Source organism: Chrysemys picta, chromosome 7 (assembly GCF_011386835.1).
Source record: "Chrysemys picta bellii isolate R12L10 chromosome 7, ASM1138683v2, whole genome shotgun sequence".
NCBI classification, from domain to species: domain Eukaryota; kingdom Metazoa; phylum Chordata; order Testudines; family Emydidae; genus Chrysemys; species Chrysemys picta.
The window spans coordinates 69,547,782-69,564,570 of record NC_088797.1 but is presented as its reverse complement, the minus strand read 5'-3'; the positions used below and the strand labels follow the sequence as shown (position 1 = coordinate 69,564,570).

Sequence of the window (16,789 nt, the reverse complement as noted above, 5' to 3'; positions counted from 1 at the left end):
CACACATCTTCACAACTGTACTTTGGAAATGAATGGGATACTGAAAACCAGTTGGCCAAAGCCTACAAAATTGCAACAAAGTCAATAAATACACTGACCCCTCCCCCGCCCAAATCAGCACTCACTGAAAGCATCATTTAAGTGCTTCCATATGTAATTAGAGGAGATTGTGGTAAAAGTTAGCAAATGGTATCTTTTAATGGATTATGTTGCACGTTTCTTTAAATGAAAAATAATTCATTCCCATCCGGATGAGGCAAGAAAGTCTTTTTTTCATTCCCATTTTAAAGCTGGGAAAGCTAAGATGCAGAAAAACAAATTAAAACTTGGAATAAGCAGGAAGGTGCAATTCCACTGAAGTCGGGTATGAATTTGCCCCACAGGCTAAAAATCAACATTTTCTAAAGTGGCCTCTGATTTTAGGTATCCAAACTCAGATGCATAGGGCCATATTTTCAGAGGCTAAGTACCTATAGCAAATTAACTGACTTCTGTTAATTCTGGATGGAACCAGAAGAGGACACAATAACATTTTGTGAGAAAGGCTGTTCTTGCTTATTTACAACTCTGCCAAGAGGCAGTAATAACTGGGGAACCTGGAGTTCTGATAGCCTGGAGACCTGAGTTCTATTCCCAATTGCCTCTGACTTCCTGTGCAATCATGAGCCAGCCACCTGGCCACACTATGCCATAGTTTCTCTGTCTGAAATAGACAGATATTTGAAATTTACTCTGGTGCAATACAAGAATAACTAGCATTATCATAGCTGTGAAGTACTAACCATCTCATTAAGTGAGACAACCTGTTCTCACGAGGTACCACATTCCAGGGTGCCATCCAGACCAGTAAGGGGCTATGTCATGCTTGCCCTGCAACCTGGGGTGCCTCACACAGCTTTGCTGCTGTAGCTCCCAGCTGGGCCTCTCACAAATAGTCTGCCAGTATACAGGTCATACCCTGAGTATCTGTGTACAGTCACATCCCTGGTCCAGCAGCTCTGACCCCTGCAACCTGTCGGCAAACATCAGCCATACTCTGGCTTCCAGCTGTCTGGTTACTGTTTGCAGGGTGACCCCAACACACTCCCAGTCTCAAATTCCCCCCGCCCCCACCCAAAACGTGTGTTCTGCACTGTCCAGCCCTCTCCTGGACAGTTTAGATGTATTAGGTCGGTTGCCCCTCTAATGGGATCAATATTCAACAGTCTGCTACCTTAAACGGAGTTACCCAGTGTTGTGAATTTTGGGTAAGTTTTTATTAAAGAATAAAACAAGTTTATTTGACTACAAGGAGATAAGTTTTAAGTGAGTACAAGTAAAAGGCATTAAAGTCAGAAATGCTTACAAGAGAAATAAAGTAGTGCTGTCAATTAATCAGAGTTAACTCACATGATTAACTCAAAAAAATTAATCATGATTAATCACGATTAATTTTTTTAATCGCACTGTTAAACAATAGAATACCAATTGAAATTTATTAAATATTTTGGATGTTATTCTACATTTTCATATATTGTATTCTGTGTTTCAATTGAAATCAAAGTGTATATTATTTTTAATTACAAATATTTTCACTGTAAAAAATGATAAAAGAAATAGTATTTTTCAATTCACCTTATACAAGTAGTGCAATCTCTTTATCGTGAAAGTGCAAGTTATAAATGTAGATTTTTTTTTGTTACATAACTGCACTCAAAAACAAGACAATGTAAAACTCCAGAGCCTACAAGTCCACTGAATCCTACTTCTTGTTCAGCCAATCACTAAGGCCTGCTCTACACTAGGCGTTTATGTCGAAGTTAGCGCCATTACATCGAATTAACCCTGCACCCGTCCACACTGCGATGGTATTTAGTTCGACATAGAGGTCTCTTTAATTCGACTTCTGTACTCCTCCCCGACGAGGGGAGTAGCGCTAAATTCGACATGGCCATGTCGAATTAGGCTAGGTGTGGATGGAAATCGACGCTAATAGCTCCGGGAGCTATCCCACAGTGCACCACTCTGTTGACGCTCTGGACAGCAGTGCGAGCTCGGATGCTCTGACCAGCCACACAGGAAAAGCCCCGGGAAAATTTGAATTTGAATTCCTTTTCCTGTCTGGCCAGTTTGAATCTCATTTCCTGTCTGGACATCGTGGCGAGCACAGCAGCACTGGCAACGATGCAGAGCTCTCCAGCAGTGATGGCCGTGCAGTCTGGGAATAGAAAGAGAGCCCCAGCATGGACTGATCGTGAAGTCTTGGATCTCATCGCTGTGTGGGGCGATGAGTCCGTGCTTTCCGAGCTGCGATCCAAAAGAAGGAATGCAAAGATCTACGAGAAGATCTCTAAAGACATGGCAGAGAGAGGATACAGCCGGGATGCAACGCAGTGCCGCGTGAAAATCAAGGAGCTGAGACAAGGCTACCAGAAGACCAAAGAGGCAAACGGACGCTCCGGATCCCATCCCCAGACATCCCGTTTCTACGAGGCACTGCATTCCATCCTCGGTGCGGCCGCCACCACTACCCCACCAGTGACCGTGGACTCTGAGGATGGGATACTGTCCACGGCCGGTTCCTCGGACATGTTAGGGGACGGGGAAGATGAGGAAGGAGATGAGGAGGGCGAGGCAGTCGGCAGCTCTCACAACGCTGATTTCCCCGACAGCCAGGATCTCTTCATCACCCTTACAGAGATCCCCTACGAAGCGTCCCCAGCCGTTACCCCGGACACAGAATCTGGTGAAGGATCAGCCAGTAAGTGTTGTAAACATCTAAACATTTATTTTTAACAAAACAGGAATATTAACAATTAAAAGAATGGGTTGTTCATGATTAGTGTGCCCTAGGCGCTTAACGGTTTAGTAATGGGCAGTGCAAGTTTTGAAAAGAAATCTAGCAATGTCCGGTTTTCAGTGATTGTCCTGCACAAGCCGCTCTACTGTTTATTCCCTGCTACTGCAGCTACAGTAAAATGCGGTCTATGTGTCCGGGGATAGAGCAGTAATCCTCCTGGGACATCTCGATGAAGCTCTCCTGGAGGTAATTTGAAAGCCGTTGCATGAGGTTCTTGGGAAGAGCGGCCTTATTGGGTCCTCCGAAGTACGACACGTTGCCGCGCCACGAGATTATCAAGTACTCGGGGATCATTGCTCTGCACAGCAGGGCGGCATACGGCCCTGGTCTTCGGAGGCTTTCCCGGAGCATTCTCTCTTTGTCGCTCTCGGAGATCCTCATCAGGGTGATGTCGGCCATGGTGACCTGCTTTTAATTAGGTAGGGGAATGTTAGTGTTGGGACTGCTTTCCCGTTCCTTTACAGAACTGTAACCGCTGGTTTGCAGCCACGCGGTGGAGGCGGGAGAGGGGCAGCCGAAAGGGATCGTTCCCGGGGACAGCCGCGAGGGGGTAGGACAGGGGCAGAGTTCCCGCTTGCCGGATTGCTGGCAGCAGGGACTGACATTGCTTTAAATGTGAAATGAGGCCAGTGGTAATATAAAAGTTTTAAACTGCCATAAGTGTACGGCTTACCATGTCTGCCTGCAACAGAAATTCCGTTGTGCTGCCTCGCTTCTCAAATGTGCTGTTCAAGACCCCAGGCACTGAATGCGAAGGCCGAGAATTCGACCTTGTGCTGAGTGCGCATGTGAAAGGTGCTGTGCATGGTCTTGTTCACAGAGAAAGACTATGTTCTTTGTTCACAACTACATTTATCTTTCTGAGGAATTCACTCCCTTTTTCCCATTTCCACAGCCCCGTCTGCGACTGTCTCACAACCTAGCCTGGAATCACACTCCCAGAGGCTAGCGCGGATTAGGCGTAGGAAGAAGAGGACACGGGAGGACATGTTCTCTGAGCTTATGGCCTGTTCCCAAGCCCAGGCAGCACAGCAGACCCAGTGGCGGGAGAACTTGACCCGAATGCACCAAGCCAACATGGATCGGGAGGAGAGGTGGCGGCAGGAAGACCAGCAGGCGACTCAAACGCTGCTTGGACTACTGAGGGAGCAAACGGACACGCTCCGGCGCCTTGTGGATGTTCTGCAGGAACGGAGGCAGGAGGACAGAGCCCCGCTGCAGTCCATCTCTAACCGCCCTCCCCCGCCACCAAGTCCCATACCCACCTCACCCAAAGTGCAAAGAAGGAGAGGCGGCAGAGTCCCTGCTAAGTCTCACTCCACCCCTGCAGAGAGCTCTAGTAGCAGAAGGCTCTCATTTCCCAAAATTTGAAAAGTTCTTTCCTTCCCGCCTGACACAAGCCCACGTCCAAGTTTCACCTCCCAATGCCATGTGTAGTTGATAATAAAAAATTCGTTTCTATTAACTACTGTTTCAATCATGTTCTTTTGGAGGAGGAGGGGAAAGGGGGTTGGTAATTGGACAGGACAGTCTCCTTTGGCAGGGTACATAGTCGGGGGCAGGCACAGCAGCAGGGCACATACACAGTGCAGTGATGCAGTGACTAGTTACCCCGGTTAGTCTGGGAGGTTGTTTTGATGTAATGTTGGGGGGGGGTGGGTTGCTCTGTGACTTTGTGGCGGGGGAGGGCAGTTACAGATCTTAAGCGCCGGTCCTTAGGCAGGATCACAGAGCCACAGAGCATGGGATCTGTAACCGTCCTCCCCCTGCCACAAAGTCACATAGACCCCCCATACACACAGTCCCGATCAGGAGGGGTGACAGGCTCCGTTGAAACAAGCATCCCACCGCAGCGGAGCCTGTCAATCCTTGAGTTTAGAAGCTGCATTCGCGTCACAACACTACACCCGCTCCGCACCACAGTCTGCGTCCCAGTTTTAAAAAATTCCCGCGAAAACAGTATTAAAGAAAACGGTGTGCTTTAACAAAGTAGAACTATTTTTATTTCGACACGTGTGTTGGAGGGGGGGTGAAGGGGGTATGTAACTGGATAGGATAGTCAACATTAACTGGGTAAAGAAACGGGGGCAGGTTTAGCTTCTCAGTACACAAACTTTAAAGTCACAGGTTACCCTGCTCACTCAGGAACTTTGCTTTCAAAGCCTCCCGGATCCACAGCGCTTCCCGCTGGTCTCTTCTAATCGCCCGGCTGTCTGGCTGTGAGTAATCACCAGCCAGGCTATTTTCCTCAACCTCCCACCCCGCCATAAAGGTCTCCCCCTTGCTCTCACAGAGATTGTGGAGCACACAGCAAGCTGCTATAACAATGGGGATATTGGTTTCGCTGAGATCACAGCGAGTCAGTAAGCTTCTCCATCTCCCCTTGAGACGGCCAAAAGCACACTCCACCACCATTCTGCACTTGCTCAGCCGGTAGTTGAAGAGTTCTTTTTCAGTGTCCAGGGCGCCAGTATAGGGCTTCATGAGCCAGGGCATTAGCGGGTAGGCTGGGTCCCCGAGGATGACTATAGGCATCTCCACATCCCCAACAGTTATTTTGTGGTCTGGGAAGTAAATACCTTGTTGCAGCCGTCTAAACAGACCAGAGTTCCTGAAAACACGAGCGTCATGAACCTTGCCCGGCCATCCGACGTAGATGTTGGTAAAACGTCCCCTGTGGTCCACCAGTGCTTGCAGCACCATGGAAAAGTAGCCCTTTCGGTTAATGTACTGGGTGGCCTGGTGGTCCGGTGCCAGGATAGGGATGTGAGTTCCATCTATGGCCCCACCGCAGTTTGGGAATCCCATCGCTGCGAAGCCATCTATGATCGCCTCCACGTTTCCCAGGGTCACTACCTTTGGCAGCAGTACATCAACGATTGCCTTGGCTACTTGCATCATAACAACCCCCACGGTAGATTTGCCCACCCCAAACTGGTTCGCGACTGACCGGTAGCTGTCTGGCGTTGCAAGCTTCCAGAGGGCTATGGCCACTCGCTTCTGTACACTCAGTGCAGCTCGCAACCGGGTGTCACTGCGCTTCAGGGCAGGGGACAGCAACTCACAAAGTTCCAGGAAAGTTCCCTTCCGCATGCGAAAGTTTCGCAGCCACTGGGATTCATCCCAGACCTGCAGCACTATGCGGTCCCACCACTCAGTGCTTGTTTCCCGTGCCCAGAATCGCCGTTCCACAGCATCAACATGACCCATTGCCACTGTGATGTCCTCGGCGCTGGGTCCCCTGCTTTCTGACAGGTCTGTGCTACTCTCAGACTTCAGGACATCACCGCGGTGCCGTAGCCTCCTCGCCTGACTTTTCTGCATCTGCCTCAGGGAAACCTTTATGATAAGCTGCGAGGCGTTGAGAGCGGCCACAACTGCAGCGATGGTCGCAGCGGGCTCCATGCTCGGAGTACAGTGGCGTCCGCGCTGTCAATGACTGGAAAAGCGCGCGAACTGATTTCCCGCCGGCGCTTTCAGGGAGGGAGGGCGGGAGTGATGGACGGATGACGATAGTTTCCCAAAAGCACCCTGGACTCATTTTGTTACCCAGAAGGCATTGCCGGCTACACCCAGAATTCCAATGGGCAGAGGGGACTGCGGGAACTGTGGGATAGCTGACCACAGTGCACCGCTTCGAATGTCGACGCTTTCACCGTTAGTGTGGACGCACAAAGTCGAATTACTGTCCTTAGTGTGGACACACACGTTCGACTTTGCAATATCGATTACAAAAATTCGATGCAAGTAAAATCGAACTACTCTCGTAGTGTAGACAAGGCCTAAGACAAACAAGTGTGTTTACATTTACAGGAGATAATGCTGCCCTCTTATTTACATCATGAGAAAGTGAGAACAGGCATTTGCATGGCATGTTTGTAGCCGGCACTGCCATGTATTTACATGCCAGATATGCTAAACATTTGTATGCCCCTTCATGCTTTGATCACCATTCCAGAGGACATGCTTCCATGCTGATGACACTCGTTAAAAAAATAATGCGTTAATTAAATTTATGACTGAACTCCTTGGGGGAGAATTGTATGTCCTCTGCTCTGTTTTACCCGCATTCTGCCATACATTTCATGGTATAGCAGTCTCAGATGATGACCCAGCACATGTTCATTTTAAGAACACTTTCACTGCAGAATTCACAAAATGCAAAGAAGGTACCAATGTGAGATTTCTAAAGATAGCTACAGCACTCGACCCAAGGTTTAAGAATCTGAATTGCCTTCCAAAATCTGAGAAGGATGGGGTTTGGAGAATGGTTTCAGAAGTCTTAAAAGAGCAACACTCCAGTGTGGAAACTACAGAACCCGAACCACCAAAAAAGAACATCAACCTTCTGCTGGTGGTATCTGACTCAGATAATGAAAATGAAAATGCGTCGGTCCGCACTGCTTCTGATTGTTATCGAGCAGAACCTGTCATCATCATGGACAAATGAAGCATGAAGGGACAAATGAATCTTTAGCGCATCTGGCACATAAATATCTTGCGACACCAGCTACAACAATGCCATGAAAACGCATGTTCTCACTTTCAGGTGACATTGTAAACAAGAAGCGGACAGCAATATCGCCTACAAATGTAAACAAACTTGTTTGTCAGTGAAATTGGCTGAACAAGAAGTAGGACTGAGTGGACTTGCAGGCTCTAAACTTTTACATTGTTTTATTTTTGAATGCAGTTTTTTGTACATAATTCTATATTTGTCAGTTCAACTTTCATGATAAAGAGATTGCACTACAGTACTTGTATTAGGTGAATTGAAAAATACTATTTATTTTGTTTTTTACAGTGCAAATATGTATAATCAAAAATAAATATAAAGTGAGCACTGTACAATTTGTATTCTGTGTTGTAATTGAAATCAATAGATTTGAAAATGTAGAAAACATCCAAAAATATTTAAATAAATGGTATTCTATTATTGTTTAACAGTGCGATTAATCGCACAATTAATTGCTATTAATTTTTTTAATCGCTTGACAGCCCTAAAATAAAGATAAAATGCTCCCTAAGACTAAAACTTAACAAGCTAGACTTGGTTCAAGATAAAATTCTTACCAAATGCTCCCAAGTTTCAGGTCAGGGTCTCTCCCAAAGTAAAATGGGCTGGTTTCTTTTGTGCTCTTAGGTGAAAGAGAGAGAGATGGTATTTTTGTCCCTCACTTTTATAGTTCAGTCACCCTTTAAAATGCATTTTCCTGAGGGTTACCCGGAGATAAAGTTCATTCATGCTATGAGGATGAAGACAAGGAGTCTGGTGGTAAAAGAGGTTTCATGCTGTTGTTAGCTAAGATGCAGATCTGTTTGCTCTTGCCCTCCTCCCTTGCCATAGAATGGCCACTTGACAGGCCCCTGCCCATCAACTTTGAGGACACCTGGCTAGAGGCATTAGCTTCTCCTTTGTCTTTGAGAAACTGGTCTACCCACTGCCCAGACTTCTCTGGTAAACACACTTAAGTCATGATTGCAGCTTATGTTCATAACTTTGCATATAATGTTGCTACATATATTTCACCATGATATTACTGACCAGTATGTTATTCATTTTCAAACAATACCTCTCAAGGCTTATTTTGTACAAAGATTATTACAATAGTCAGTGCTTAGGGTGCAAATACAGGGGTGCATTCAGTCTCACCAAATACCTGTCAGGATCTCAGCTGCCTCCGGGCACAGCTCCGTTGCAACAGCAGCACTGTGGCTGGTCAATGCATTTCACACCAATAATTGTGCCAGACCTGCTTCCTATCTGGCACTTGCTCCAACCTTTGCCTACTCTGCTCCAGCCCTAGTCCCTGCCTACCTCTGAACTCCTGATTCTTGGCTCTGACCACTGGACTGTCTCCTAACCATGACTCTGCTTCTGCCCTTTGTTTCTGTTCTGGCTCCTGGATCCAATCATTGGCTTATGTCCTGACCACGCCTCTGATTCTGCTTCGAACATGAGGTCAGACTCCTGCTCTGACCATTAGGTCGCACTGTGATGTGTGACAGTATGCCACTCAAAAGAGGATAATCCAAGTAGTTGGTTCACAGCTAGGGGGTCACATACTGGCATGGCAACCATCCATCTCAAAAGATATGGTGTAAGCGCCAAAGCAGTTCAGGCACTGTGTCATGTTGCAGGATCATGAATGGCTAAAACCCTAATTCTTGAGCAATAACCCTTGTCACAAATAGTGCACGCATAAGGCACAGGGTCAGCAGATGAAGCCACCACACTACGAGAGCCTGAGGCCTGCTGTGCTTTCCTCTCTCCCAAGCACCTTTCTTCATCCTCTTTGACTCCCTGGCACAGTACACTTTCCAGCGTGACCTGTTGCTACCCATATCTTTCCAGCTTGTGGTGTCAATGTTGGAAGTTTTCAAGTGCTTCTTCCAAATGTCCTTGAACCTGAAACCTGAACTTGGGGTCACATCCCATGAAAGGGTTTCCCCTACTGCTAAATGGGAGATGAATACCAGATAGATCCTGGCTCTACGGGAGGATGGTCCCAGTATGGGAAAGTTTCAGAGCCAATGATTTAAGGTAAAGATAAACATAAGATCGACTGGACACTTACCCTGTTGAATCCTCAGACCTATTTAAGTCCATCTGTTATTATGAAAACAAGTTTTGTAAGTGTACCTGGGGAGAAAAACCCTAGCTACATAGCTTTGTCTGCTTGTCCAGAAATACAACCTAGTTTGCTCGCAAGAGAAACTATTCATGGATAGAAAAGGCAGTGCATAATTTGTAAGTGTTTCCAGGGTGCTTTCCCCCCCCAAGATTCCCTTTTCCTAGAAACAGCATGAGCCAGACAGAGCTTTGCTCCCCCCTACTAGTCTTGACTATTTTAGGGCTTGTATGAGTGAATCGTGAAGAGCTCTAGACACAAAGTTCAGTATAAGTAACTGCCAAGACGGAAAGCACTCATTACTAGTTTAAAAGCACCCTTTGTGTGAATGACTACAGTAGGGAATGTTGAATTAAAAAAAAAAAAAAACTCCACACATGCAAAATGAACAGAGTCCATCTATCCAATGCAGCATAAACAGCCGGCAGACACTACTTTCTCCTTTATCCGCTTTCTCAAGCTGACCTTGTTGATCCAATAGAGCGTGAGTCAGTGCACTGTATTTATAATAACAGAGAGCGCCAGCAGACAGCTGACTTCCACTAGAATGTCAGCAAAATGCCAGCTTTTCCTTTGCCTTCAAGACTCCCTTCTGACCGCCATGCAATTAGAGCCTCAGGAATAAAACATTTGAAAAGTTTGCTCAAGGAGTGCCAATCAATTAATACTATAGACAATTACAGTATCATAGAATAGATCCAAGAAGAAAAGGAAGGTTTTGTATTGCAGTTCAAACCCAGTGACACCCATCAGTTTACAATTATATACTATAAATCATTTACATTCTGTATTGGCAACAATCTGATTATTATGCTTTAGACTAAAATGGAGGATCAACAAGTTTTCCCCTTCACCTCATGTAGAGTCTATTACATACACTTATCAGGACATTTGATCTAAACCCTCCCTTTAAAAACAAAAAGGAGCAGAGGTGTTAGGGGTCATCCTGGGAATTTCAGATGAGTAGATCTTGCTTCGGTGCCAGGGAAACTGGTTGAAACGGTAATTAAAAATACAAGAATAAAACAACCAGATGATTTGCATATGAGAGAGGTAAACTACTAGAATTCTTTGAGTATGTCAGCAACATGTCAATCAGAACATGCTCAGATAATTTGGGTTGGTACTATTTAGTTTAGAAAGCAGATGAATAAGAGGGGACAGAGAAGTATACAAAATAATGAATTGTCCAGAAAAAGGAAGTTGAGCACTCCTGTTTCCCCTTTCACATAATCCAAAATGCTAGTGTGTGGAACTAACATATATCACTGACGCCAAGAGCACAGCAGAATTCAAAAGATGATTAAGCACTTATGTGAATAATGAGCACGTCTCCAGTGACGTTAGAAAGGATAAAAAAATAGGGACATAAAGGGACCGCTGGCATTGGCATTTGCCAACCACTAACTTGTTTGGGGCCCTTATAGTTATCCCAGTGTGTGTGCGCATGTGTGCACACATTCTGACTGTGTGGTGGTGTCTGTAGTTTTTAAGAACTGAAAGCACGAGAACAAATCATACCATTTTATCCATTTGCTGAAACATGGAATACCATGGGAGTTCAGACCCATCAAACTAATGTTACTTAATATTTTACTTTGATTTTCACCTCCACAATGAAAGTAGCATGTCTAAATCTCTTGTATGACTAAGAGCTATAAAGGACAACAAATCAAATCAGAGGATCAGAAAAAACAAGATTAGCAAATCAAGGGTCAGAAAAAAAGAACTGCATTATATAAGACCGTTGCCTATACAGTCTGTTGGACTGGTGCTTTTCAAAGTAAGCTGTTCATTCCAGGCAGCATGTACATCAAGACAATTATTTGTTTTTATTTCTCCAGTGTTTAATCACCATAAAAACGTAACTCTGCGCCTTACATTTCTGATGACGCTCATAAAAAATTAATAGAAAGAGACGAAGGAAACATGATGTGAGGTGATATTACATCCAGATGACAAGACGACAATTGCAAGCCTTGTATGCCCATCACAAATAGTAACACTTGCTTCATTTTTAAAGGGAAGGCAGGTATCATTTTGAAACTAGAAACTGAATTATAAAATACACAGCAAAAGTTGTTAGCCATGACGACAGAAGTATATGCACTGGTCAAATATACTGATTTTATTTGTTAGGTTCTTTATAGTTTAGTTTTTGGGAGACACAAATATAGGAGAAAAAAACTCTTGTGGTGACATCCCAACCTCATTGACGTCTATGGCAAAACTTCCATTGACTTCAGTGGGGCCAGGATTTCACCCCTTTGGATGAGATTCTGATTGTGCAGCCCAGAACTCAGACTCTAAGGTGGCTTTAAACCAACTGCATCCTCCTGATCCTGGAATGCTCTACAGCCCCCAGCATAATTAAGATAACTTATGGGTCCATGGCACTACCCAGAATCATTGCAGATCTGTGTGTTGTGGCCCTGCCCCTGCCCCAGCTCTGCATTTCCTTGCAGTATTCCCTGGGTCAGGATTTGCAAGGGGATCACTGGAAATTTCTATCAGTTCTGTTATCTTCTGATGAAGGACTGACTAATAACTTAGGCTATGTCTACACTAGCGTGGTAAGTCGACCTACGCTACGCAACTCCAGTTACGTGAATAATGTAGCTGGAGTCGACGTACCTTAGGTTGAGTTACCGTGCGGTCTACACCGCATATGTGTGTGGGGGTGTCGTCAACGGGAGAAAATCTCCCATCGACTTACCCTACTCTTCTTGTCGGGGGTAGAGTACAGGGATTGACTAGAGAGCGTCTGGAGAGCGTCAATCCCTGCCGTAGTGTAGAATTGCCCTTATTTACATATCAGTGATGAGCAAAGATACTCCTTTCACAACAAACACTCCTTCTAACTTACAGCAACCTAATACAATAGGTGGGCTTGCTGTACTTTTTCCAGCATACTTATACTATCCTACTCTTGCAATACTGTGCTAAATCAGAGCTGCAGAGTTACTGTTTAGCTTCATAGCAGTAGGCCTGCACATAAGAGTACACTGAAAATGTTATTATTTCCTTCTGAAATAAAAGTGCCAACACATAAATGGCAACAACACATCAGATGAAAATCAGTCACATAGAATATACATTAGAACTGAACTTAAATCATAGGACTTAACCTGTTTCAATGAGGGGATTTAACTCAGTTGTAGAAAGGAGATGGTTAGATTTCTTATTTATTCCTCTCCATGACATTCAGATCAAATCTGATCAGTTTACAAGTCAAAAGCTGATTCTTACATCTGTTCTGCAATCTTGCCCTGGGATTTCAAAACTCAGCTATGTTTTTTGCTCATTAACATCACTGCGAGAGGAAAAAAAAGTTAGAATTTAGTTGGTGATTCATGAGAATAAAACCCAGTTCACTTTCCAAAGCTGTATTTTATCTTCAAGGCTAACAGTAGTAAAGCAAGTAGATAAGAACCCAAAAGAGAACAGCTATGAAGAACTGGAAGAGGCTGTTTTCAGTTAGTGACTTTTCTGACTAAAAATTACAGTTTAAAGTTTCAAGCATTAGATCTAATAATAGTACAGAAACATTTCTGAAACGAAAAGAGCTACCTTCTCGAGTGGAGAAAATGGCATGTTTAAAATGATCTGCCCTATCTCCTCTAACATTTTGACACACTTCTGATACACATTAAGCAAATTTTGTATAATTCCACAGTAAATCTTGCAATTGTTTTTGGATTTCTTGCTGTATTGTACTTGTCTACACAATTACATCTCCGGCTGATGTTTTGCTACTGTAATTGTATGGTAATTCCCTGTGTGTTTATGATTGGTGCTTATAATGCTATTGTTTTCTAAAGCACTATTTAAAAAAAAAAAGAATAAGTATTTACCTCAGTGAGTTTGTACCCCTCATAAAAATTAAATTAAATTGAACAAAAACTTCTTGTACTAATCCCTCTGATGAGCAGACTGACTGGGGCTGTCTACTAAACAGATCAGCAGCATTCTTGAATCATATTAGTAAGCAATATAACAAGCCACTAAGCTTAAAAGGGATGGAATTATAAATACTAATGAATCGTAAGAAGACAGATAGCAACAGAGATTACAATTCGATGAAAACTACCCTTCCATTAACAAGGACAATGAAAGAAAATGTACAGCACATACTAATTCAGTCCCCTCGCAAACTGGTGCTCTGCAAGACCACTTAGAGTGTCAAGATTAATCATTTGATTCTGGTTCAGAATCATGCCTCTGCTTATGTCATTTTGCTTTTCACATCTGTCCTAACTATTATATACCTGTTTATTTAAAGAAAAGAGCATATGGCACTGGAGAGACTCAAATAGCAAATGCAGACTAATGGGTACAGCTGTGATGCAGAGAAGTCGCTCAGGTACATTCACCCATCTGTCAACGCAGACCTAGCATAACATCGGGCAGCCCCCTCCAGCAAAAAAGAACAGTTCTGAAAATGGGAAGGTTTCTTAAACTGTAGTTCGAATTGTATTCGCCTTTCACATTTTAATTCAACAAAGGTTTTATTTTCAGGCTAAAATGACAACCAAAGACTCATTGTTTCCATTAAGTATTAACACGTGCAGCAAAAAGAGACATTTGGATACCTTATTATGGGCTTGATTCCCATCTCATCTGCACCAGTACACAGTTGCTTTGACTTATGGATTTATTCCTGATCTGCACTGGAATAAGTGAGATCCAAATCTGGTGCTATCTGTTCCATAGTTGCGCATATTGGTGATTACCCATGTACGTGCGTGTCCTTTTGACTTCAACCATAATGACTGTGGTTTAGTGGGTGTTCCATTGTTTATTTAGCTGTGATTATTTTGGAATCAGATCGCTAGCAGAACCCTTTTTATATAGTGCAAACAGACTGGGTTACAGATTTACTGCATCAAACAATTTTCTTCACTATATTTATTCACTTAAATGTTGCTTTTCTCTATTTCCCTATTTATTTTGTATTGATCTTTACAAAAATCTTTCAAATATATATTTTTTAAACACAGCCAAAGAGAGTCTGGAAAACTGGACCACATGAATTTTGGTCTAGAAGGCATTACTGCATTTCTATTCATTTACTAAAGCTCCATAGATGTGATTTAGACCAGTGTTTCTCAAGCTGCAAGTATGTCTTGCCCTCATAAGCATCAATTTCTTCCAAGAGGTGGGTCTAAGTGTGGGAGTGCAGAGAAAGCACAGGTAGTACAGGGTATATGTGAAAGCATTTTCACTCAGGGCTACAGCAATGCGTATTTGCTTGAAACCAGGCTGACCTGACTTAGTTTTCAGTATAGTTATCAAAGGAAACTCAGGCCAGGTTGGCCAAAGAGCAAGAAGAGATTGAATGACCTAGGGTCAAGTCTTGAGCAACTACAAATTCAGATAAAGAGAATGTGAAACTCACTAGTTACAATCATTAGCAGAGCCAAGCCTGTTTCTGCTGAGTTCTGTTACGAATTTTTTTGTGGTTCTTTGAACCAGAAACTTGAAGTGAAACTTAGGGTGGGATCAAATCCATCCAAACTGAAACCTCCAAATTATGCTCAGCTCTACTAGGACTCATCTTAAATGTGACCTGCAAAAGGAAAAAAAAAAGTGTTTTTTTTATGCTGCTTTATGATGTCAGGAAGGGAGAACAAGAACAAGTCTGAGAAGCTGCTCTAGTGTAGTTAAATCACTTCAAATCTACAGATCTTTTCTTTATCTCTTTGCAAAATTGCAGACTATTCAGGTTTACTGGCACAATACCATTACTTGTGACACTAAAGGGATGTCACAAGATAAAGGAAAATATAATGCCACAAGGAGAATGGCTGTTTCTAGCTAGATATTGAAGAGTGTCCACAGGAGACTTTCTGGGAATGAGTTTTATTTTTCTTTTGTGGGAACTTGAAGAAACAGCCTGAACTAACCTCACAAGCTTTTAGAGTATATTCATAATTCTGACATTCATGAACGAACAACAGGGAAGATCTAGGTATGATTACTCAGTGTGAGAGACAAAGAGGAGTATAGAGAAACCAGTGATCGGTGAGACCTCAAAAAAAGTTTGCAAGTTCAAATCAGCACTGAGAAATTTTGATAGTCCCAGAATTTTAATGCATCTTGCCTCTTTTGCTACTTGAGACAATTCGAGTAGATCAGTGGTTCTCAAACTTTAGTACTGGTGACCCCTTTCACATAGCATACCTCTGAGTGCGACCCCCCCTTTATAAATTAAAAACATTTTTTATATATTAAACACCATTTTAAATGCTGGAGGCAAAGCGGGGTTTGGGGTAGAGGCTGACAGCTCGCGATCCCCCAGGTAATAACCTCACGGGGGGTCTCGACCCCCAGATGGAGAACCCCTGGAGTAGATCTTCCATCCACCCAACAACCCTAGAAAAGGTTTGGTGTAACTATACCAGCAATTCCTCCTAGTGTAGATGTAGCTTTTAGGCCTTGTCCACACTGCCACTTTACACCACTGCAACTTTCTTGCTCAGGAGTGTGAAAAAACACTACTCCCCTCGTGAGGGTGGTTTTTTTACAGCGCTGGGAGACCTCTCTCCCAGCACTGGTGCTGCCACTACACAGCCATATTCACGTTGGTAGTGAAGACATACCCTTAGACTGTCAAAAAAGTGCTTTTTCCAGTATAGTTTATACTGGTTCCCTGAGCAAAATACTGTATATACTCGATCATAAGCCAGTTCATTTATAAGCCGAGCCTCTCCGAAGATGGATAAGTAAAAATGGAAATTTTTTATAACCCATTCATAAGCCGACGCTATAATTCAGGGGTCAGCAAACTTTGGCTCCAGGGCCATCAGGATAAGGCGCTGGTGGGCCAAGATGGTTTGTTTACCTCGAGCGTCTGCAGGCACGAAGGCAAACCTAAGTAAACAAAGTGTCCCGGCACGCCAGCTGCTTACTCTGATGGGCTGGGACAGCAACTGGTGGGGAAATTTTGGGGGGGGGGGGGGGGTGAGAAGCTGGGGGTCAGGGGAGTAACCCCTGTGACCACCACCCCTCATGACCCCACTCCTAGGGACCCCCACACTCTCCCCAACCCATCCCTTCCCACCTTATCTGGGGAAGGCCAGGGGAGGATGTCTCTGGCCTGGCTGGAGCTGCTCTGGCAGGCTGGGCAGGGCGGCCGCAGCCTGCTCCGGCGGGCCAGACCAGGTGGCGTGGCCGCAGCATGTTCCAGCGGACTGGGCTGGGTGGCACGGCCGCAGCATACTCCGGCGGGCTGGGCGGCCGGCCCCAGCCTGCTCTGGGGGGCGGGGCCGAGCGGCAGGGCTGTAGCCTGCCAGCCCCGGAGCTGCAGCTACTTCGG

General features: G+C 44.4%; 2 protein-coding genes across 38 annotated transcripts in view; one reads left to right on the top strand and one right to left on the bottom strand.

Annotated features, from left to right (window-relative positions):
• ZMIZ1 (zinc finger MIZ-type containing 1) overlaps positions 1-16,789 on the bottom strand; it is a 497,476-nt gene that overhangs the window by 84,422 nt on the left and 396,265 nt on the right. The gene's annotated exons all lie outside the window — the stretch shown is intronic.
• On the top strand, positions 2,164-4,210 carry LOC135972889 (uncharacterized). The gene is made up of 2 exons (XM_065553382.1): positions 2,164-2,740; positions 3,735-4,210. The coding sequence occupies exons 1-2, from the start codon at positions 2,164-2,166 to the stop codon at positions 4,208-4,210; spliced, it is 1,053 nt and encodes a 350-aa protein (XP_065409454.1).

Bases quoted from the DNA above. Each gene is read 5' to 3' on its own strand.
- LOC135972889 (XM_065553382.1), top strand. From the start codon at position 2,164: ATGCAGAGCTCTCCAGCAGTGATGGCCGTGCAGTCTGGGAATAGAAAG. The intron at 2,741-3,734 runs GTAAGTGTTGTA...CCATTTCCACAG, and splicing joins ATCTGGTGAAGGATCAGCCA to CCCCGTCTGCGACTGTCTCA.